The sequence below is a fragment of the Panthera onca genome, chromosome E2, assembly GCF_046562875.1.
Source record: "Panthera onca isolate mPanOnc1 chromosome E2, mPanOnc1 haplotype 2, whole genome shotgun sequence".
Lineage (NCBI taxonomy): Eukaryota > Metazoa > Chordata > Mammalia > Carnivora > Felidae > Panthera > Panthera onca.
This window is the reverse complement of record NC_138353.1, coordinates 15,786,812-15,810,758: the sequence shown is the minus strand read 5'-3', so window position 1 is coordinate 15,810,758 and position 23,947 is coordinate 15,786,812. Positions and strand designations below refer to the sequence as shown.

General features: G+C 47.9%; 2 protein-coding genes across 6 annotated transcripts in view; one reads left to right on the top strand and one right to left on the bottom strand.

Moving 5' to 3' along the window:
• Positions 1-667: 667 nt before the first annotated feature.
• WDR87 (WD repeat domain 87) lies at positions 668-17,777 on the bottom strand. Its single transcript, XM_078438481.1, has 9 exons — positions 17,542-17,777; positions 12,197-12,310; positions 11,013-11,180; positions 7,764-10,630; positions 7,044-7,312; positions 3,189-6,670; positions 2,976-3,029; positions 2,847-2,921; positions 668-2,582 (listed from the first exon to the last, which is right to left on the bottom strand). The coding sequence occupies exons 2-9, from the start codon at positions 12,269-12,271 to the stop codon at positions 852-854; spliced, it is 8,721 nt and encodes a 2,906-aa protein (XP_078294607.1). The 5' UTR covers positions 12,272-12,310; positions 17,542-17,777; the 3' UTR covers positions 668-851.
• Positions 17,778-18,037: 260 nt separating this feature from the next.
• The window catches only part of SIPA1L3 (signal induced proliferation associated 1 like 3), a 236,991-nt gene continuing 231,081 nt past the window's right edge, over positions 18,038-23,947 (top strand). For all 5 annotated transcript variants that reach the window (XM_060650967.3, XM_060650956.3, XM_060650963.3 and 2 more), the window contains exon 1: positions 18,038-18,438. The gene's annotated coding sequence lies outside the window, so the exon portion shown is untranslated. The remainder of the gene's footprint in view (positions 18,439-23,947) is intronic.

The window sequence follows — 23,947 nt, the reverse complement described above, 5'->3', positions numbered from 1 at the left end:
AAACTCAGGTATAGAGAGTGGAATAACAAAGGAGAGCTTGGGATGAGGGGTAGAAAATGGCATAGATGGCTCACCAAAAGCTGATGGAAGGTTCAGCTTACCTGGAGAGAGGCAACTCTGAAGTTTCCATGGTAGGGAGAGGAGATCAGGGAAGGAACACAGTTACTGTCAGGGACAACTTCCTCCACTTTACCACCCCTTCCCTTTAACTTTTGTCTCCTTCATCGCTAGAGGGAAGGGATCATGAGATACACTCAGGGTCTCCTCAACACTCATCACACCTGCTGTTCGGGACTCCCAGCCATCAGCATGCAGAGCTATGAACAGTGGAGTAGAGTCTGCCTCCATTGCAAACCTCCAAACACTATGCTGGGTCTTCTGATTCTAAAGTCCATTTTCTTTCTACTATATCAGTGCCTCTTATATTAATGCCAGATCTTCATTTATTTCTGTGCCAGATACTTTCCTTCCTGTGGTCTTTAGGGGGGGATGGGGGGAAGCAAGGAAGGAAGAGGACAAGGACAGACTCTTCTGGCTGAAGGCCTCCAGAGGGTAAGTGCCCAATGCCTTTTGGGATCTTTTCCCACTCTCAGGAATATATATCTGGCCTCCCTGGCTACCTTTCTGGAGAAGCAATGTTTGAGGAACAGGGACACATATTACAGGGCCTGCTGCAAATGAGAGCCTCCTCTTTATTCCATATATCGAAGCTTGTTTCTGGAGCTGGGTAGGGAAAGGGCTTTCGCCTGGCCCAAACTCTATGTGGGCCCTAGGGATAAGGGTCTAGATTATGGTGACAAGGCCTTTCTCCAGGTGGGAGTGAAAAGTCCTGACCTCCCGTCAGTCCCAGATTAGGGGGTGGGAGCAATGATGTGGGGCATTTCCTTGGTGAGGTGAATATCCGCTTCAGGCAGGCTCTTCCAGGCGAGTTCTAAGATCCCATAGTGAGCAATGCCCATGGGAAGTGTGGTACAGACATTATTCTGACCTGGGAGGGACACCACCTCCTGGAACTCCAGGGGACCCTTAGAGTTCTGAGAGCCACCACAAAACAGGTGGTAAAACAACCTCTCCCCAGGAGCTAGGTCCGTGGCCCATAGGGCCTCCTTGTAGCTGATCTCTTGGGACTGGGGCTCCCCCCTCAGTAATAGCTCCTGCAGAAGCCTCTGGATTCGGGGTGACTTAAGGTGGTACAGGTCCATGAGCTGGTAGAACTGTTCCATCCAAGTGGCGCTGTCATCTGCATATCGCTGTTGCAACATCCGCAGAACATAGTAGAGTGCCACAAACGTCTCCCATTGAGGCAGCTCTTCCTTCTTCTTGGAGACGGCCTGTGCCTTCTTTTCCAGCTTGGGCAATTTGGGAAACCTGCCTTTATCCTTAAAAGCCCAGAAGTCCTTTTGAAACATCAGTGCAAGGGTTTGTTTTTCCACTGAGGCCTCAGCACCTGGGAACATGGCTTTTGTGGTGGGATGAAAGTGTCTCCTCTCCATCTCCCTGAGAGCAGCGGACATCTGCTCTGCCCGTGCGCTCCTGTAAGGCTCTCCTAGAAGGTGCCAGTTTATACCCTTTGGGGTTGGAATCCTTTGGGTATCTAATGGAGGCTTTGATGGGGGGACAGCCAGAGGTTTTAACCAGCTTTCCTTTTCCTTTCCTTTTATAGGAGGGATCACTTTCAGGTACTTTGGACCCGTGGGCTCCTTAGTGGGTTTTGCACTTCGTGATTCCAGGACCTGCTTGTGACGGTTCACAATGGCTTCGAGTTGGGCCAGATGTATCCAGTCTAGGTTTCCCTTTGAGGTGAGGTCTTTGAGAAGCTGGCACAATCTGTGGAAACTATCCCTAGAAAGCTGTTCTCCTGCCTCCATCCGTTCTAGGACATGGTGGAGCCACTCTACATCCGAGAGTCTTACCTCAGCACCTGTTTTCTTAGCCAAGATTCGGGGCACAGGTAATTGCACCTCAGTCTGTCTCCTCAGAGATGGATGATGCCACAAAATCCACTGCCACTTGGGCCCTAGTGGTTTGCCTTGGAGTTTGTGAGCTTCCATGGTCTTCCTCAATATGTGAGATAAACATGAGGTCTTGAAGTCTGGCTCTGGGGACTGCAAAACTCTATCCAAAACTTGGAGAGGTACGGGCTTATGTTTCTTCAACAGTTCTTTTTTATCCAAAAACCTTGACTCTGGAAATGTCCTGGATGTCTCAAGTGTTCTGGCCTTTTCTTCCCAGGATACTTGTTTCATTGACACTGGCACTGGTATCTTCTCTTTCCTGTCCAAAGCTATTGAGATCAGTTTCTTGGAAGGGACTTTCAGAACTTTTAGTTGTATAGCACTGTCTTTGATATCAGGGATTCTTTTTCCAATAGAGGGGATTATTTCTCTTCCTCTTCGGTCTTTTTGTCTTTGTTCTTGAAGCTTAGGTAATTTTTCTTTTTTTAAGATCTCTTTTTCCTTGTCTGCCTCTTCTTCCAGTGAGCTTTTCTCTAGTGAGTCTTTCTCACTCAGACTTTCTGAATCTTCCTCACTGATGCTTTCCTCCTCCTCCTCTGATACTTCCTCCTCCTCCACTGACACTTCCTTCTCTTCCCCTTCCTCCTCCTCCTCTTTTTCCTCCTCCTCCTCCTCTTTTTCCTCTTCCTCCTCACCCTGTTCCTGCACCTCCTCCTCCTCCTTCTCTTTCTCCTCCTTTCCCTCCTCTTCCACCTCCACCTCCTCCTCCACCACCCCCACCTCCATCACCCCTTCCCTTACTGCCCTCTCCTCCACTACTCCCTCCTTCTCCTCCTTTTCCTCCTTTTCCTCCTCCTCCTCCTTTTCCTCCTCCTCCTCCTCTTCCTGCACCTCTTTCTCCTTCCTCTTTTTCTTTTTCTTCTTCTCTTTCTCCTCCTCTCCCTCCTCTTCCACCTCCACCTCCTCCTCCACCACCCCCTCTTCCATCACCCCTTCCCTTACTGCCCCCTCCTCCACCACTCCCTCCTCCTCCTCTTCCTCCTCCTCTTCCTCCTCCTCTTCCTCCTCCTCTTCCTCCTCCTCTTCTTCCTCCTCCTGTTCCTGCACCTCCTCCTCCTCCTCCTCCTCCTTCTTCTCTTTCTCCTCCTTTCCCTCCTCTTCCACCTCCACCTCCACCTCCTCCACCACCCCCTCCTCCATCACCCCTTCCCTTACCGCCCCCTCCCCCACAACTCCCTCCTCCTCCTCTTCCTCCTCCTCTTCCTCCTCCTCAGACAAGCTCTCTCCCTCTATTTCATCTAATAGGCTTTCCACTTCCTTGGAAAAGCTCTCCCTACTTTCCCTTTGACTGGGAAGCTCTCCCTTTGTTGTAACCACTGTCTTTAGCTCTTTTCTCTTTCTCGACCTTTGTTCAAGCAATGGTATTACCTCTTCTTCCTCTGTTACTGCTCCCTCCTCTTCTTCCTGTATGATTTCTCTCTGTTGTCTGGCCAATCTGCTTTCTTCCTTGGTTATTTCTTCCTCTTTCTTTATCATTCTTTTCATTTCCTTGGCCAGTTTTCTCTGCTTCTTAGCCAGTTTCTTCTCATCTTTGGTTATTTCCAGTTGTTCCTCTGAAAAATCCCACTCTTTAGCATCAAGTTTATTTTGTTCCTTGCCCAATCTCCTTTCCTTTGCAAAGAATGACCTCTTTCTCTTTGTCAGCTCTATTTCTTCCTGGGTCAGTTTCGTTTCTTCTTTGATAAGGTTTTGAAGTGCCAGTAAGATTTTGCCGCTCGCTTTTGATTGTTCCTTGGAAGTGCCCTCCCTTTCTGTAGCCAACTTCCTTATTACTTTGGCCAGCTTCCTCTCTTCCTGGGCATACACTCTTTCTCCTCTGGTATATTCCAGTTTTCCTTTGGCAATGTCCCTTTGCTCTGTGGCCAATATCCTATCTTCATATGCCAGTATCTTCTCCTCTAGTGACAATTTCTTCTTGATTAGTTCTAGCTCATTCTTAGTCAGTTTCCCCTGTTTTAAGGCTTCTTTGGTCTCTCCTGAGAAGAGAGTTTGCTTTCCCTCAGCCAGCCTCACCTTCTCTTGGGCCAGTTTCTTCATTTCCATGTCCAGTGCCTTTTCTTCCTTGGTGCTCTCCCACTCTCCTCTGAGGAGTTTCAGTTCTTGAAATATTGCCCTCTTCTCCACAGCTAACTTCATCTTGTCCAGGGATAGATTGTGCCGCTTCTCAGCCAGACTTTCCTCTAATTGGGCCAGCTTTTTCTCTGCCTTAGCCAGCTTCTCCTTCTTCTGGGAAAGTTTTTCCTTTTCTTCCATCAGCGTCTCCTCTACCTGAACCAGTTTCTTCTTGTACACATCCAGTTGCTCCTTTGCTTCAATTAATTTATTTCTGTTCTGGGTGAGGTTTTCTTTGAACTTCAGGAAGTTATTTTTCTTCTGAGTAAATTTCGCTCTCTCATAAAGCAGATTCTCCTTCTCCTGAGCCAGAGACTTCCCCCTCCAGGCTAGGATATCCTTGTTCTTTATGAGTTTCTCCTTCTTCTGGACCAATTTTTCTTTTTCCTGGGCCAGTTTTAACTTGTTCTCCATCGGTTTTTTCCTTTTCTGGGCAAGCCTTTCCTCTTCTTCAGGCAGTTTCTCCTTGTCTTTGGCCAGTTTCCTCTCTTCCTGGATCAGCAACTCTTCTTCCAGGGCCAGTGCTTTCTCTTCCTTAATCAGTTTCTGCTCTTGCCAGGCCAGTGTCTTCTCTTCCTGGCCCAGTCCTTCCTCCTCCTCAGCTAACTCCTTCTCTTCCTGGCTCAGTTCTGCTTCTTTCCAAGCCAGGTCCTCCTCTTCCAATGCCAGCTCCTCCAATTCCTGGGATAGTTCCTTTTCTTGCAATGCCAGATCTTGCTCCTTCTGCTCCAGTTTTTCCATTTTCTGGACTAATACTGTTTTTGCCTCAGCCAGCTTCCCTCCTCTCTTTGCTATTTTCTCTTCTTCTTGAGCCAGCGCCTCAGATTTCTTGGCCAGTTTCTTCCTTTTCTGGGCCAGTTTCTCTGCTTCCTGGGTTAGCTTCTCCTCTCTTTGGGCCAGTTTTTCCTCTTTGTGGACAAACATCCTCTCTGCCTGGGCCATTGTCCTGTCTCTTTGAGCCAGCTTCCCATATTCTCTGGCAAGTTTCCTCTCTTCCTGGGCCAGCTTTCTCTCTTCTTGTGCTAACTTCTCTTCTTCTTGTGCCAGCTTCCTTTCTTCTTGGGCTCGTTTTCTTTCAGCCTGGGCCTGTTTCCTCTCGATATAGGCCTGTTTATATTCTTTTTGGGTTTGTCTTAGCTCTTCTTCTCCTCCTCCTCCTTCTTCTCCTTCTCCCCATTTCTGAAAAAATTTTTCTCCCTCCAGGGTCAGTTCCTCCTCCTTATCCTTGAACTGTGGCTCCTTGGACCCGGCTGATACCTGTTCCCAGATCTCTGCCCACTCATCCCATCTCAGCTTCCTCTTGTCCTCATCCAGCTTTTTCTCATCTGTGAGTGGCTTCTTTTTATCTGTTTGTGCTTCCTCCTCTTCCTCAAGATGCTTCCTGTCCGAAGCTTCCTTCCATTCATTCCAGGATATCCTCATCTCACCACGGGCCTGTGTCCACTCATCCCAGGACTTCTTCCACTCCTGCCAAGACAGCTTCCTCTCTTCTGTAACTGGTCTTCCTTCTTGTACAACCACTCCCTCCTCTGGTTTGGCCATTTCCTCCACTTCCTGACCCACATCCCTCTCTCCTTTGGCCACTTTCCTCTGTTTTTTATCCACTTTTATTCCCTGCCAGACTGCTTTCCTCTCTTGTTTAAAGGGCTTCTTAAAGGATTTCTTCTCTTCTTTCTTTGATATTCGTTTTCCCTTGGTTAGGTAACCTGGTTCTAAAAACATAGCTTTCTTTTTCTTGCCTTTTTTGGAAATCACCTGGGTTTCCTGCAAGTTTGGCATGTTGCTTGCTTCCTTTTGCACTTGCTCATGTGCCTCTGGTATCTCATCCTCCCTCCTGATCACTACATCTTCTCTAATTGCCCCCTCATGAATAAAAATTGGTTTCTCCTCTGGCCAGGCTACATCCCAGTTGCGGTCCTCAAGCAGAACGCCACTTTTTTTCTTCAAAAAGGGGCAGATCTCCTGAAAAAGTTCCCAACTGGGCTGCCGATCTGCCAGTACCTCTTGAGCCATGGTCACTAGCTCCATGTTTAGAGCTTCTGACATTTTGGTTTGGGAACCAGATATTCTCAGGGTCATAAGACGACACAGAGCATCCCGCCATGATGAGCCATCTCCAGGGGTGGCCCTGTGGCCAGGCACTCCAGAGGCACCTCGCCCTCTGGCCTTCAGCGTCTTCACAACAGGTTCAACCTTTACAGCAGACAGAGATTTCTCAACTGTAACTCCAGATTCTTTTGTCTTCTTCTTGTGCCTCTTTAGGGGCTTCTTAACTGTTTTTTTCTTGCCTCTTTTGTCATGTAATTTCCTCAGCATCTTCAGGGTCAGTGCAGTATGGTCCTTTGGAGTGTCTTCCTCTGGAGGTTGTTGTTCAGCATCTTTTGAAATCTTTAACACACTTACGGTTGAAGACCTTCCAGAACGGATGGCTGTATCCTTCACCTCATATAGTGCAGCTTCACTCTGGTCACTTTCACCCTCTAAGGGACCTGGTGCTTTGCCAGCCCCTTTTATTTTCTTGAGGGCCCGCCATAATTTTCGGGCTGCAGGGAAGATCATGAGACATAGATAAGGAAGGCATGGCATGGAAGGCTTAAGTCACACCCTTCCCACTAATGGCATGAGCTAAGAGGAATTGCCATAAAAGAAGTAGCAACAGAGGGGCTGAGGCTTAAAAAAAAAAAAAAAAGGATTCTCCTTACTTTATTCCAGTCCTCCCCCCTCCCAAATCCTATGAACATAAGCCTTGAAGTCTCCCTGAGTTTGGGTAGATTCTTCCTAGGAAAGTTCTTTTGGTGAAAACATCTGTCTACTTGTCTCTAGTCCTACCTGGTTGATATCTCTTGACCCATGTTAGCCCTAACTGTGTTGCCTCTTGGGGACCCTGAGGCATGAACCAGATCACCCCATACATACTGTGCTTTTTTCTCCCTGCTCGGCCCCGTCTTTGGCCTTTGCTGGGCTTGATGGCAACTTCAGATTCTTTAGGAACTTCAGGTTTCTTGGAAAGGGACAAAAGTTCAGAAATTCTTGCAACCTCTAAAGAAAATGCAGGCTTTTTGTCTCCCTCTGACAAGGTCAGGTTTTCATTCAGTCGCTGTTCCACTTGAGTGTGAAGCATTTGTAGATCTGTTGCCTGCATCCCCAGCAGATGGTCCAGGGATTCCTCCCCAATCATTTCCCTCCTATGAAAGTCAAAGGAGATTCCTCTGACATGGTGAGTCAGAGACAACAGGGAGAATGAGAAGGAAAGAACTACCATGGAACAGGTTAGGGGCTTGGCAAAGTGGCTAAGAGACAGTGTATGTCGAGGTAAAGAAAGTCCAAGAAGAAAGAAGAAATCTAGAAAGCCAAGGTGGCAATGAATGGAGTTGTTTGTATGGGGATTGTAGGGGTAGGAGAAAAGGATGAACAGGGGAACTTCGAGAAGTAAGGGACACACAGGAGTAGGAGAAGAAATGGGAGACAGGAGTGAGCAGTGGGGATTGTCAGGAGGGTCTAGGAATGGAAAAAGACTATGAAAGAGAAAAAGGACAGGAAGAATGAATGCACAGGTACAAAGAGATAGTGAAGGAAGGGAAGGGGAGAAGAAAACTAGAGGCTAGTCAAGAATTGCAGAAGGCACAAAAAACTTACTGCATCTCCTGGAAGGTCTCTTGGTGCTGGATCAAGTTTAGGAGTGAGGACTTAGTGTGGATTCCAGTGTCATCCATGAGGCTCAGGGCCTTACTCCTCACTCTTTGGTCCTTGTCCATCAATCCTTGGGCCAGAGGCATGGCAAAGAGATGAGTAATCATTCCTAGACGCTTCAGCCCTTCCCAGGCTAGCTCTCGGATCAGTGGATTGGAATTGGTGGTATCATCCAGTAGATGATGGGCTGTTTCAGAGCGCAGGGCTGAAGACACCTCGTAAGAGGCAAAGATTTGCCCTAATGCACCAATACAGCATTGGTACTTGAGTGGAGAAGCATGGATCATAATGTTGAGGATTGTCTCCACCAGGCTATTAATAGCTATTTCACTCATCTTTTTGCCCAGCCAACTGCGGTTTGCCGAGTCTGTAAGGACACTGTAGGTTACATCCTTGGATAATCTCATTTGTATGAAGTCTTCATCCTCCTTTTCCTGTAAATATACTCCTCCGTCACTTACAAATTTTGCCCTACTGTGCCAGAAGAAGAATTGTTGGGACTTGTCCCATTCTATTTCCCGCATAGGTGAATGCAGGGTGCACTGGAGGAATATTGGACTGCCCTCTGGCCAAAGACGGGCACGAATCACTGAGTTGGGGATGTAGCAGTCAGGAGCCAACAGCCATTTCCGCCCTTTACCAAAGTAGCATCGCAGTATTTGGTAGGGGTTGAGTCCCTCCCAGGTAGTCAGCTGTAGTTGGGGAGGAACCACGTAATGGGAGTGATGAGATTTTCTCACCTCCATCGAATTGGTTTCAGAATCATGTCTGAAGGCAGACAGTACTATGGGACTCCCTTGCTCATCTTCTATGACATGGGGCACCGTATGGTCAAAGGCAATGGCCCGCTTATTGACCAGTTCCTCTAGTCCCACTAATTCCTGTTGCCCTTTTTCAAGGTAGATATACTTGGGCACAAACATGGTCTCAAAGGAGAAGAAAAAGCTGGGTATGAAAGGCTTAGGGGTCTCTAGCACTTCATCCGGCATGCTCATAAAGGAAAGGCGAGACAGCAGAGTTGGGTGAAGCAGTTTGAGACAGGACACCAGATAAAGACTCTGGTTAAAGGTCACAAGCAAGTCACCCCGGTCATTTGCAAAGCAGAGTGGGCCAAAGTGCAGTGATGAGTCCAGCATAGCTACAAGTCTGCCATGGAAGTTCCAGACCCGGACAGAGCCATCAATACCACCTGTGACAAAAAGACTCAAGGACAGGCAGACGTCAAAGGATGTGATGGTACACTGGTGCAGAGGCAATGTCTCTATGAACGCCGAGCCTTCCTGTGACTCAGAGGACAGGAAAGCACGGAACTTCCAGAGACGCAGGCAGTTAGTCTCTGTGATGGCACCCACAGAATTGGGTAAGAGTATCAGGTGTTTTAGGTGACAGCTGCTGAGGATGCTGGTGAGGGGCTTCAAACGTACTTTCTTCCCTTCAAACACTGCTTCTGATAGGTGGACGTAGTCATCCATTCCATAGGAGCAGAGCAAAGCATTTTCTCGGCTACCAAAAAGCCCTTCAGGCAGCGTAGAGAGTGCCAGTACAGCTCCAAAATGCATGAACTTCTCTATTCGGGCACAGCTGTGCTGGGAAAGCACTCTTATCACACCACTCTGGTGTCCAGAGAACATTAGTCCTTGTAGACCCCGACCCAGGTAGAAATGCCCGTAAGCCAGGCATTGTACCCAGTCTTGAGAATCGGGTGAGGTGCACAAGAGATACTTGGCCGGGCATGGGCAACGGGTCGTGTCAAACACCAGCACATCTGCGCTGCCTGTCGCTACAAAGAGCTCCTCTTTCTCTGGGTCATAGGCCCAATCCACAGCTTGGTCCAGGAGTGAGAAGGGCCAGGTGAGGAGCAGAAGATCCCCTGTGACTGGGGACACAAAGCGCAATAAGCCATCGTCAGTAGTGCACAGGATCCGGAAGCAGTTATCACCGCAGCGGACCCGACGCACCTGCTGGGGAGCAGAGCCACAGACATTGAAGAGGCTGTAGAAGCAGGGCAGACGGCGCAAGGAGAAAGAAAAGGTAGTCTGGCAGAAGAAAGTAATGCTGTCAATAAACTGGAGTCGACAGAGCTCCTCCTCGAGTTCGAGCCACCGCAGCAGGTTCCCGGAAGTGAGGTTCCACTCCTTGATTAAGCCTTCCTTGCCAGCCGTCAGCAGGGTGTGGGCTTCGGGCCGGCTGCGGATACAGACTACTGATGAGAAATGGGCCTTGAAACTATGGATAGAGTGGCCCCGAATGAGGCTCCATACTTGGATTTCCCCAGTGTTGTTCCCAGCATAGAGAAGGCCCTGGTCAAAACAGGTGAAGCAGCAGGTGATAGAGGAGCCACTGGTGGTAGAAGTGAACCTCTCAACCTCAGCTAGCTGGCCGTGACCCTGGCGCTCGAGGACCCTCACCATAGTTTCACACAGGGCCAGGAGGGAGCCATTGGGGCCATTCAGCATGATGTCTTGGACAAGCTCATCACCAGGCATGGGAACCATGTGGGCTATTTGGAGGCCCTTGCCACTCCGCTCAATGATCCAAGTGACAACGGCCCCCAGGCTGCCTGACAGAAGCATTTTCATTTCTGGGTCATAGCAGAGGCAGTTGATGTTAAAGCGGCAGGGCACTATACTCAGGGGTTTGAATGACCGAAAGTGGTCCCCAAAGAGCCTCAGGATCAGGTCGCCACAGTAGGCCACGAGGATGTGAAAGGAACCTGTGTGGACCATGGACTGGATAGGCGGCAACCGTTCAGTCATGGAGAATACTCTCTTCTCGACCATGTCCTCAGTTTTGCTCTTCATCCATACTATAGCCTAGAAGACAGTAAGATGGAAACTGCCTAGAAGAGATAGTAGAAGAGGAAAGGGCAGAACAGTCCACTATTTTCCCCCATTCTTGTCCTGAAGAGGACTTGGAAGACTCTAGAGTGTTTTTACCCCCTGGTTATGGGAATTGGGAATACGGTAGAAGCAGGAAGCTTGGGACCCCTTCCCTAACCTTAGCCTACTTTAGGGGAACCAGAAAATCTACTCAGTGGGGAGACTGTAATCAGAGAAAGGATGAGGGGGGAATCTTAGATCTAGGTCACTTTCATCAAGAGGTAGATTTTCCTTTGTTGGTCTGGGGTGAGAGCTTATGTGGGCATGGCCCCTGTAGAATGGGCTAAGAAGGAGAAGAAAAGCTAGGCAGTTTTACCTGTATTTCTTTTGTGCTTGTCACCCAAGAGAGGGAGGCAAAGAAGCTGGCATCGCTGAAGTAATGGCATATAAGCGGCATATTGTGAGGATGGCGAGACTCTCTGAACAGTATCTGGGACCGGTCGCTCAGCACAACTACATCCTTGTTTGAGTCATCTGAAGCTTGCTGGGGAGAGGTATGGCGTAAGTGAAGAGGCCAGGGCACACAGGCACTAAGTATATTCTCACACAAGTCCCAACCGAAGCAGTTCCCAAAGTCATGCCTCGTGCCCATTACCCCCCCACATGCACAGCTTTATCCCTTGTAGGACACTCGCGCTTCACAAGCGAGCCACACAACACCCAACACAAGAGAGAACCGAACCTCTACAGGGCCTATACGGGCAAATTTCATAGTGTGAGCACAGGGGAAATCATGTTCCCAACATACCTGTTCTCTATGTCATAAAAGACGCATTTAACACATTACCCAGGCAAGGGCACCACCATATACCTACGTTATACGTAACAGAGTGTGACCAAAAAAATCCATGCAGCTTGAAGTTCTTTTTATATTTTTATTTTTTAAATGTTTATTTAGTTTTAAGAGAGACAGAGCGTGAGCAGGGGAGACGCAGAGAGAGAGGGAGACACAGAATCCGAAGCAGGCTCCAGGCTCTGAGCTGTCAGCACAGAAGCCCACACGGGGCTCGAACTCATGAACCACGAGATCATGACCTGAGCCGAAGTCGGACACTCAATCAAATGAGCTACCCAGGCGCCCCCAGCTTGAAGTTCTTAAAGCTTAAAAGTGCATAAAGACTTTTAGGACACCCTACCTGGCTTTTAAACTTGACAGAGGAAGATAGTGTGTGTATTATCCCACCGTGATAGAGCATGTGCTATGAAACATGTACCTGGGATGGTTTACACAGAGCCAACCATAGCAAAACTGAGGTTGGCAAATGTTCTGTCCGGTGCCTTCTCCCTTCTCTTTGAGAAAAATCTCTCTCCCCAAAGTGTTCACCTTCCACTATCAAAGTGTACTTTGCAAGAGATCCCTAGACTCATTTGGAAATTGATGGCCCATCTCCTACTGTGCCTGCTTCCTGCTTCCATGGAAAAATCTGCTCCTGTGAAGTGCTCATAACGATTAACACAGATAGAGGCCAATAACAAGTTTATGTCCTACATATACATTACCTTGTTTTTATGTATGATGTCATTTATGAGGTATTTAAAATCCTGCCACGGGGGAATGAGTCTGGAAGAAGCCATCACCTTGATTATTCTGCGTCAGGACCGTTGCTCAAAAACCTGTGGGAATCCAAAAGAGGACAGCTTAGCCATTACTACTTTTTGAGGAGCTAGGAAACAAAAATCAATTCATGAAATCATGTTTATTGAACACTCTTTGAATGTCAGGAAATATGCATAAGACCTGCCTTCTCATTTAATCCTGAGGTGCTACTAGTAAGGTAGGTATTACCCCACTTTATAGATGAGAAAACTGAGGCTTAGGGAGGATAAATAAAAGAGTGGAGGGTTGAATCTCAGCATTGGCTGTCCTAACTCACTAGGTTATTACAGGTGAAGGAAGCAGGGAGAGGGGCCAGAAAGGAATACCATCATAGGAAAATAACATTTCTTTTCTGCTGGTAGTGTGTCAAGAGAGTATTTTGCAAGGACTAGGAGTAACCAAAGCATGGTCCCTGGACTTCCACTATGGGGATTCCTAGGGAAGGGGCCATCTTAACATGGAGAACCCTAGGTTCTGGTCTAGACCTACTGAAGCAGAACCATGGAGATGGGACCCAAGGGCCTTCACTTCTGACAACTTCCCTAGGTGTTTCTATGGACATTCAAGTCTGACTACTGAAACAGAAAATTGAGAGGATGGAGCCCAGGACTAAGAGTCGACCCCACCTTGCACTGCTGGAGAAAGGATCCAGCCATTTGACTTTGCAGGTTTTCCCAGGCTTGTAGAATCAAGTATCTCTCTTACCCGTGATGCATCTGCTGTTCATCATCCTTTTCCTCATTCCCTTCCCCGTGGCCTTCATGAGGACAAACCTCTACTTTTCCTTCTTGGATTGGGAATCCTACTTTTTATTTCATTTCATTTAATTTATATTTTTAAAGTTTCTTTATTTTGAGAGAGAGCACACAAACAGGGCAAAAAGAGGGAGAGAAAGAATCCCAACCAGGCTCCTCACTGTCAGTGCAGAGCCCGACGTGGGACTTGATCCCACGATCCTGGGATCATGACCTGCGCTGAAATCCAGACTCAGCTTAACTGACTGAGTCCCCCCAGGCGCCCCTATTTTATTTTAATTTTATTTTGTTTTATTTTGTTTTATTTTATTTTATTTATTTATTTTTTTTATTTAAAAAAATTTTTTTTTCAACGTTTTTTATTTATTTTTGGGACAGAGAGAGACAGAGCATGAACGGGGGAGGGGCAGAGAGAGAGGGAGACACAGAATCGGAAACAGGCTCCAGGCTCCGAGCCATCAGCCCAGAGCCTGACGCGGGGCTCGAACTCACGGACCGCGAGATCGTGACCTGGCTGAAGTCGGACGCTTAACCGACTGCGCCACCCAGGCGCCCCATTATTTTATTTATTTTAAAGTTTATTTATTTATTTTGAGAGAGTGTGCACAAGCAGGTCAGAGAGGGAGAGAGAGAGAGAGAGAGAGAGAGAGAGAGAGAGAGAGAGAGAGAAAATCCCAAGCAGGCTCCACACTCAGTGCAGAGCCTGACATGGGGCTCAATCTCACAACTGTAAGATCATGACCTGAGGTGATATCAAGCGTCAGACGCTCAACTGACTGAGCCACCCAGACACCCGGGGAATCCTACTTTTAATAAGCCCCTTCTGTCAGGGAGTGTGGCATTACTGGTCTGACGATGGGCTTGTCTTCCTCATTTGTAAAATGAAAATATCAGTCTTGCCTACTTCACAGGATTGTTGCAAAGATCAAATAAGATAATTCCTGTGAATTCCTTTTTAAGTATACTCTGGAGCAACAACGATTGCTGTTTTTAGACTGGTTTAGTTCTCAGACAAGTATTTCTTTCTTTCCAAACCATACTTCGTACTTTTCAGTTGCTCTGGAAACGTGACAGCTAAATTTATAGTCTGGTCAGCAGAGGGCACTAGAGGCTATCCTTGTACCTGCCAGATGAAAGAAAACTGATGAACTTTCAGTTTTAAGAAGTGGCTCCTGAAGTGTGATCTCCTAGGCCAGCAGCGTAGGTTATCACCTGGGAACTTGTTAGAAATGCAAATTATCAGGCCCCACACCAGATCTAAAGAATTGGTAACTCTGAGGGTAGAGTTTTACAGCCTCTCCTGCTGATCTTTATGCCTACTGAAATCTGAGAACTGCTTACTTGGAGAGTATTTGGAGTTCTAGATCAGTTTGGCCTGGGCCTCCTGAGGCAAGGTCAGCAGAATCCACCCTCTGGCATGGCTAAGCCTAGACCCTGTGTTGCCACAGAGACTTGGTGGCTGGGTTTGGGGGGAAACAGTAGGCAAAACTTGTCATCATCCTCTCATGTGTAGAGTGGGTTAGAGCCCCCTCCCCCAAAAGTTTTCACACCAATCACTTGATTAGTTCTCAAAAGAATTTTGAGAGGGAGATAATATTCATCTCCATTATACATTAGGAGGAACATGAATTCAAAGGGGAAAAGGGAGCTGTTGAAGACTACACAGGGTAGATCCAATCCACAATTCAGATCCAATCCATAGTTCAGGATTCTTCTATCATATCAGAGGAGGAAGAGGTTCTGTCAGCTGGTGCTCAGGAAACTCTCTGACCCACAAACCTAATGGGAACTGGTGACTGTCAGGCACTAGTGTGCCTCTGTCTCTACTGTCCCCAAGGCTGCATGCTGCCCTCCTGCCGTATCTTTCCTTATTCTAGTCCCCTGTAACCCTATACTTGCTGCTGTCTTGGGCCACATTTCAGGATCCAGTGTGAGCTGCTTCACATCCTGCACATCAGTGGATGGCCCAGTGGGCCAGTCCCCATAGCTCAGATTTACCCCACTGGCTCCTCGACGCCCCAGAGTTAGGGAGAGAGTAGTCATTTGTAACAAATTTGTAGTCACTGTCATCAGTTTCCATTGTTTATAATATCTGCTCTGGTCCAACTTCTCTTGACTAGCCTGCAAAAAGCAAGCGGTTGGGACCCTTTGGGGGCAACATTCCTTGGGGGTCAGTGAGAAAGAAGACCTTCAAACCCCAAACCTGTATTTTTTTTGCCACTCTCCTAACCCACATACCAGCTTCCTCCCGTTACCCTCAGAGGATACCTCTCTCCTAAAGTTCACCCACATTTGGTTCCCTAATCCCATTATCTATCCTTCCAAGCAAATCTGGAGTGAGCTCCAGATGCCTTAATCCCAATAGTCTTGACTTTTTACTATCTTGGTAACCCAAAGATGATCTAATGGGAGAATTCAAGCCCTGCAGTCAATTTAGGGGAGTTTGTACTTGGGGCCAAGGTTTGGTATGCCCTGCTATGGAGACAAACCAGGTCTGTGACTGGCACTGCACCACATACTTTTCTTAGCTGCAGTCCACTCCAAGCTACTTTGTCAGTGGTGGTGGGATGGAAGGCCAGATTTCGGCAAGCTCTGCCTTTGTAATAAAGAGAATTGGCTCTAGGGGGCACTGCACTCCATGACACCATCGGGCCCCTAGGCTCCTTGCGGGTCATTCATGCTCTGTTACAGGAAGGTGAGGGCATAGAGTTCTTGCCCTGTAGAGCTTATAGTTCAGCAGGGAAGGCAGACACCAAAGAGTTGTCATAAAATTGATTACAATGAGAAATTCTGAGTAATGGGTTATATCATTCTTTGAACTTCTCTGCAACTTTTAATCTTCTCAAACTTAAATTATTCTATAGATGCAGTTTTAAGAAGGAAAGGAACACAGTGCTGTGAGTACATATAACAAGGAGACTTGGCCACCCAAAAGAAGAGTGATGTGCCCTCCACACACTGAGGTGGTCCCTGCATGGTGGCTCTCACATTAGGGAACAGGGGTGCAGAAAGCTGGCACCAGAAGGGCCTAATTTGGCAGGGGGGCTGTAATGCCAGAGGTAATCCTGGGAACTGATTAGGCATTTAAAATATATTGTTTTGTTTTAATTCTTATAATGATTCTATGACTTAGCTAGCATCCTCCCTTTAAACAACTTTTTAAAAAGGACATAGTAGTCTCTCTGTCTGCCCCTCCTCTGTTTGTGCTCTGTCTCGCTCTCAAAAATAAACATTGAAAAAACTTAAAAAAAAAATGAACATAGTAAAAAAGAACCAAAAGATACTAAGAAGCATATAATGAAAACGCCACCTTTCACACCTGATAACTTGTTCTTGTTTCCCCTTCACAAAGGTAACCCTGGTTGTGTGTGTCTTTTTGCGGGTGTTCTATACATACTCAAGTGTATGTGTAAAAAATATCCTTAGAAATAGTAGTACACTCCATACGCTGTCCTGCACCTCTTTCTCACCGAGTATGTCTCAGAGATTAACTCGTATTAATACTCAATAGCTCTGTCTCATTTTTCAGCAGTTGCCAGCTGCATGGTACTTAGCATTTATTTATCCAAACTTCTATTCATGGACTTTGGGCAGTTTCCAACCTTTTGCTATGACAACCTCTGCCACAAATGAGTGTCTTTGTTAATGCCTCAGAGTTTTAATTTTATTTCAGTTTTGGTTAAATGAAATTTTAAAATTGAAGCAATGTAAATGTTTTCTCTTTAAACATAACTTATTTTGGATATACAGGGTTAAATATTAATTTCACCTTCCTCTATTTTTTTAATGTAATAATTAAAATGGCAAATATGGTTGCATTGTATTTCTGTTGGGTAGTCCCGCTTTAGATTGTCACCGTCTGGCGGTGGTCTGATATGCCCACCGGACTTAGCTCCTTCAAGGTAGGCACACTGTCTTCTCGGTGTCCTCACAATCACCCAACCTGGCATGAAGTAGGTGTTTAATACGTTTCTGTTGAATTAATGAGCAAATGAGTGACCCTCTGCCCTCCCCCAGGAATATGTGCTTCCCTGCTTCAAGTCTTACTGAGCATCTTCTTGGAAGAAAGAATGAGGTGGGAAAGGTATCGAACGGGTTTTCTTGACAGAGGACCTTGCACTTCCAGCCAGTTCCCTCGGTAACCCCTATGGAGTTGGAGTGGTATCATCCAGTTTTTGAAAAAAAGGGTCGGATTCTAGATTATGTCAGCAGGTGGGCTAAATCTGAACAAAATTCCTAGGCGGTAGGTACCCAACAAGCACTAGACACCCTCAGAATGTGTGATCAACGACTGAAAGGTGGCTAACAGGGCCTCCAGGGCAGCCCTGTGGGTGGTGGTCCTGGGGCTTCCGTCGAAGGAAGAGCTCTGGAGCTGCTTGCGCAGGAGAGAGGCCACCACATCCGAGTCCCTACACACTCGGGCATCCCTGCCATCGGCGTGGGCAGGGAGGAGGGCGTGTCCTACTCTTCGAGGCCGGGGCTATGCCTATTACCTGTGACGACAGGACCCCCGACAAGGGACGGGTACGGCGTGTGTGGCGACACCCGGGAGCTCCTATGTGAAGGACTAGACCTAGAAGGAGCGCCTAAGGAGCGACCTTGGGGATGTTGCGGGAGGACTCGCCCGACAGAGCAGTTACCCCCCAACCCCGCGCTCCGCAGAGTGTCCGAAGGGAGAGGAGTGAGCGCGCGTGCGCACTGGCGCGCGCCCGTAGGAAAAAGCCCAGCGCGCGCCTCCGCGCGCGCGTTCGAAAGGGGAAAAAAAAAGTCTCCCCCGCGGGAGCCCGCGGCGTTTAGGCCGGAGTTGGCCGGCGAGCGCGCGTGCGCGAGCGCGCACAGACGCCCTCCTCCGCCGCTCCCCTCCACTGGGGGTCTAGCGCACAGCTCCGCTGTCCCCGCCTCTCCTGAGGCTCGCGCCCTCGGGGTAAGTACCTCGCGCCTTGCGGAGGCGGGGGGGTGGTGAATCCGCCGAAGGAGGGCTGGAGGCGGACAGGGCTGGGAGAAAAGGAAAAAGCGCCCTCGCGGAACGAAGAGCTCGGCCACCGGGCTGGAGTCTGCAGAAGACACGCCTCCATCTCTCACGCCCCTCGGGGCTGCGGAAGTGCTCTGGAGACTGGAGCGGCACCGAGGCGACAGGTGGACTACCATTCCCAGAAGGCGGCGCGGGGCTGCGCCTACTGCTCCCGGCAGTACCTGCGCGCCAGGCTTTTTTCAGTTTGCTGCCTCCTAGGGCGAAACTACAGTTCCCAGGAGGCCTCGCGCGAAGCGGCTTGGAAGTGGGCAGCCTGGAAGTCACTCGGGCCACCGGAGCTGGCGGCGTCTCCAGCGAACGGCGCGGGGCCGGACGCCGCGGTCGTGGGGCCCGCGGGGCGGGCAGCCGGGACGCCCAGGTATGTGGTTTCGGGTGCAGGGGTGGCCTCATGCACGGGTGGCGGGGAATTGGGGTCCACTCGGACCCTGAGGGTCAGCGCGGGCTGGGGACCCGGCGGACGGCCGGGTGTGGGCACCGGTTGTTGGGGGCGGCGGCGCCGGACTCGCGCCCTCCGGACCCGGCCGGACCTGTGCCCACATGATTCAACTTTCGAGACGTGCTACCCAGCGCTGTATGAAAGCATGGAGTGGGCGTCGGGTACCGATGGGTTCGCGTCCTGCCTCTGCCACTCGGGAGCTGCGTTCTGAGGAAATCATACCGAACCTCAGTTTCCCCTTCGGTAAAATGGGGAGAAGAGTGTCTTTTGGTGGGGGATTCTGTTGAGATGTTGAGATATGGCGAATAAAGCATTTGGCACATAGAATGCACTTACTACGTGTTTGCGCTATTGTTGGCTCCCAAGAAATAGGGTGAGGGTATTATCCATAAGCATAGGGTTAGTTGGAGGTGTGCGTGTAAAGGGTCGAGTCCATAGTTAGCACTCAGTGCAGGATGGCTGCCGTTAACAGAAATTATTTTGAGAGCTTTGGTTTGGGAGGCAGAGACCCAGATTCAAATTTAGGCTCTGCCATTTACCAGCCGTGTGACCTTGGGCAACTGACTTCACCTCTCTGTGGCTCGGTTTCCCTATCTGTAAAATGGGGATTTTAATAGCAGCCACCTCATAGAGTTGTTTGGAGGATGCAGTGAGAATACTATGTGTAAAGTGCTTAGAGCAGCAGCTGGCACATAGTCAGCGTTCAATAAATGGTACCATTTGTTCAGCCTTTTCCCAGCATCCCAGAGACCCTTTGAGGGTGGGGCTCTGACTAGATCTAGGTCTGGGCCACTGGGGAGACCACTGGTCTAGTTGATTTCCTCTTCTACAGCCTCAGGTTCCTCATTTGTAAAATGGGATGACAGTGTCAGTCTTAGAAGGTTGTAAAGATTTGCTGAGATTGTATTCCTAGTCCAGAGCCATCTCTTACTAAGTAACAGCTCTTATGTATTATAATTGTTCTTCTTCAATGTTCTCCATCTGGCCCAGAGACTGTCTAACTGTGGGCTGTGACATGACAGCCCTGAGCTCCCCCACACATTCACTCCCAGCCTCAGTGTCCCATCTGTGAAATGGTAGTCATAGGTTTTTGTGCCAGGGTTGTTTTGATGATTCCAGGAGATAATTCATGTTTAGTGTTTAGCACAGGGCAGGGTGCATAGTAAGCACTTAATAAATGTATCTTGTTTCTCTTAATAAGCCTTTGCTGCTTATATTTATTTACAGAGCAGAGCAGGGATGAGGTTAGTGTCCCTCCCGCCCCAATTTTTACTCACGAAAGATTAAATTGTGGCACATACGTAGTATTAGAGCCTGAGAAGAGATGGTGCTGGCTGGCTGTCATCAGCCCCCTGCTCACCTTTCCCACACTCCCCCCCCCCCCCCAGCACATTCACTCTAGTGCTTTCTGTACCACTCTAGTGGTGCCAGCACTTGATTCTGTCTCAAAGCCATATTAGCCAGCTCCACATGTGGGCCTGAGCTTCCTTGATGTCCTCTGGTGACTTTCCCTTGGGCACCATGAACTCAACGTATTTAACCTAAACTCCTTCTCCTCCCAGACCCAGTAGTCACCATCTCAGCAAATGGGCCAACACTGACCCAGTTGCCCAAGGCAGAAACTTGAGAGTTGTTCCTCTCCCCAGCCTTTCCAGGTCCAGCTGATGGGGGAGAAGGATGCCATTTCATAGAAGCACCATTTCATTGGCCTGTTTTGGCCTCCCATCTCGTGGGCACCGAAAGTGCACCTTGGCCACTAAAGATGGCTTTTCTAATAAGGTTGAGTTGTTTCTTTTAGATCACCAAGGATTAATGTGTGTAAAACATTAGTAAGGGGCAGAGAAGACCCTATGGACTTGGCCTGACTGCAGTGGCCACAAGTGTAGCGTAAAGGCCTGGTTTCCAGGGGGCCCATTTTTACCAGTGAGGATGAGTGGTCAGTTTCTTTCCCAAAAGTTACACTGTGTCAGTGAATTGAATATCCTGTTTGGGAAGAAGGCCATCCTGGGCATTTGAGGCAGTGCACACAACAGAGAAGAGGCTGGAAAGGGAATTTATTACATCCCTGTGTAGGCTTAAATCTGTTGCCAGAAACCTGTCATTGTGATTTCATTTGATGATGGGAACCCATGGTCTCAATCACATTTATGATGGCCACCAAATTTACCTAAGTGGTTTTTTTTTTTAATTTATTTATTTTTGAGAAAGACGGAGTGTGAGCGGGGGAGGGGCAGAGAGAGAGGGAGACCCAGAATCTGAAGCAGGCTCCAGGATCTATCTGAGCTATCAGCACAGAGCCCAACACCGGCTCCAACTCACAAACTGCGAGATCATGACCTGAGTCAAAGTTGGACACTTAACCGACTGAGCCACCCAGGAGCCCCCTAAATGTTTTTTTTTAATATGAGGAAATAAAGCAGTGACTTAAAGAAATCCTGGTCTTAATTTTTAGTGACAACAGCACATGGTTTTTTAGCAGTCTGTGCGGAATGGTCTAAGAGTTAAATGTGAGCCTGTTTTTCAGAGATTGCAGTTGTCAGGTGGTAAATCAAAAATGGAATTTAGGATGCGTAGATACTGGCACTTTTTTTTTTTCTATAAAACACATTTCACCGATATATTTCAAATTTAGGTTTAAAAAATGACACAGGTTGGGGCGCCTGGGTGGCTTAGTCGGTTGAGCATCCAACTTCGGCTCAGGTAATGATCTCATGGTTCGTGGGTTTGAGTCCTGCATTGGGCTTTGTGTTGACAGCACAGAGCCTGCTTCAGATTCTCTGTCTCCCTCTCTTTCTGCCCCTCTCCTAGTCTCATGCTTGTTCGCTCCCTCTCTCAAAAATAAACGTTAAAAAAGTCTTTTTTTTTTTTTTTTAACGTTTATTTATTTTTGAGACAGAGAGAGACAGAGCATGAACGGGGGAGGGTCAGAGAGGGAGAGGGAGACACAGAATCTGAAACAGGCTCCAGGCTCCCAGCCGTCAGCACAGAGCCTGACGCGGGGCTCGAACTCACGAACCGCGAGATCATGACCTGAGTCGAAGTCGGACGCTTAAGCAACCGACTGAGCTACCCAGGCGCCCCAAAAAACTCTTTTTTGAAATGATACAGGTTATGGTAACAGCTTGACCTTGATCTGTTTAACTCTAATAATCTAAATTAAATGTATTTATGTGGGGGTTTTTTGTTTATTTTGGAGAGACAGATTGTGAGTGAGAGAGGGGCAGGGAGAGAGAGGGATAGAGGATCCAAAATGGGTTTTGTGCTGACAACACAGAGCATTTGAACACGAACCCTGAGATCATGACCGGAGCCAAAGTCGTACACGCAACCGACTGAGCTGCCCAGATGCCCCTTATGTATTTATGTTTTAATAAGAGAATTAAACAGTCATCTCCTTTAAAGTGTTTGTTTTTAGCTTTTAGAATGAGAAACTTTTGGACTAGTTCGTGCATTTGTGCTTTGTTTAAGACTGATACTGTTCTCATTGCTGAAGACTGTTCTGGTCATGGACTTACTTTTACTTTGCCTGTATGGGAATGGGTTGAATTTTGCTTTAAAAAAAGTTATGCAGCGATACACAACGCTTGTTGTAACATGTCAAACAACACAGATGTGTAAAGAAAATAACAGGTGCTGCCCTCCACTCTAAAATCCCTTCCCCCAAAGATAACCATTTATGCAGGCAGTGAGTATTCCACTGTCAGGTTTTGTAGATATACACAATGGATATGCTTTCTGCCCTTGGCAATTTAGGTAGCTGCTCTCCCTTGCCTTTTTCTGTGCTTCTAAGGATGCACATATTGATTGTTTTCTTCCTTCTCCCTCGCCACTCCCCCAAAAAGGAGGGGTAGGGATCAAGTCACACATATTTGTAACTTGAGTTTCTCAATTGATGATAGTCAAGTCATTACGTACAGATCCTACTCATTTTTTTTTTTTTTTTTTTTGAGATTTTATTTTTAAGTAATCTCTGTACCCAACGTGGGGCTTGAACTTACAACCCTGAGATCAGGAGTCGCATGCTCCACTGACAGAGCCAGCCGGGAGCCCCTGACTCATTCTTTTTAACAGCTAGACCCACATTCACATTCTTCAGTATGAAGAGGCCATGCTTTATTCCCCCATTCCCCTGTCACTGGACATTTAGGTTGTTTCTGGGATGTCTTTTATCTTTGCAAAAACACATCCAGTAAGCATTCTGGTACATCTAGTGGCTAAAAGCTCTTGGACCGTGAACATAACAGACGAGATCCTCACTCTCCTAGGGTGTACATTCTAGCTGGGGAGACATGCAATAAGCAAGGTAATTTTAGATGGTTTAAGTGTTCTAGAGGAAATGACAGGCTGAGGGGATAGAGAGTGGCTGATAGGGCAGGCTGGTGGTGAAGAAGAGTTGGTTACATTACCTCAGATGGTACGGGAAGGCCTGCAGGAGCAAGAGGCACCAGCTGTGCCAAGAGCTGGGGGAAGAACATTCCAGGCAGCGGGAACAGCAAATGCAAAGCCCCAAAGGTGAGAACGAGTTAACTACAAAAACAGGATCGGTGTGGCTGGAGAAGGATGAAATCACATTTTTCAAGTTCATGCTACTTTAATTTTTGTAAAATAATAATAATAATAGCGCCTTCTTTTTTTTTTAAAGTTTATATATTTATTTTGAGAGAGAGAAAAAAAGCACAAGTGGGGAGGGGCAGAGAGAGAGGGAGAGAGAATCCCAAGCAGGCTCCACACTGTCAGCACAGAGCCTGACACGGGGCTCGAACCCACTAACCGTGAGCCCACAACCTGAGCTGAAGTCGGACGCTTAACCAGCTGAGCCACCCAGGCGCCCCAGCACCTTACATTTCTTAGTGCTTCGTCTATACTAGTTGCTCTTGTAAGCATGTCACACTTTTTCTCAGCCAGTCCTCACCAAAGTCCAGTGAAGTAGATAAGTTTATGGGACTCACTTTACAGATAAGGAGCCGATTCCGGACTCCAGACTCTGCCCACATGCCACACTGCTGCTCTTCCCAGGCGCTGTTTACTAGGCCGAGGCAAGTTTGTGAAGTGGCTTCAGCAGTTCCTTTCGAAGTTGTCTGACCTGCAAAGCACTGTGGACTATATTTAGTTCATCATTCACAGACAGCAGGGGTGGTCCGGGGATGCTGTGGCATCGTTTCTACCGACAGTAAGACATGAGGGGGTCGCTTTCTGTCGGGATGTTTGGTTGGTTGTTTCAGAACTGAAGGCCTGTCCTCAAATAAGGCAAAGTTGACTGCTTGAGGCGTGGTGCTGAAGGAGAGTGAACAAGGGGAGGGTCCCATTTGGGTGAGCTTTGATGGGGAACTTGGGCTGGTAGGGTGTTTCTCAGCACCAGGCCAGCATTTTTGACTGTTAAATATCAAATATGGTCCAGTAACTAAAAAGATACCTGGCTCTGCAGGTGCCC

What these genes read in the sequence shown, in the direction of transcription:
- WDR87 (XM_078438481.1), bottom strand. Translation starts at nt 12,271, where the DNA reads ATGGCTTCTTCCAGACTCATTCCCCCGTGGCAGGATTTTAAATACCTC. An exon ending in ACATCATACATAAAAACAAG is followed by an intron (nt 11,181 to 12,196) that starts GTAATGTATATG and finishes ACCTCTCCCCAG; the next exon opens with CAAGCTTCAGATGACTCAAA. An exon ending in GAGACCTTCCAGGAGATGCA is followed by an intron (nt 7,313 to 7,763) that starts GTAAGTTTTTTG and finishes TGACTTTCATAG; the next exon opens with GAGGGAAATGATTGGGGAGG.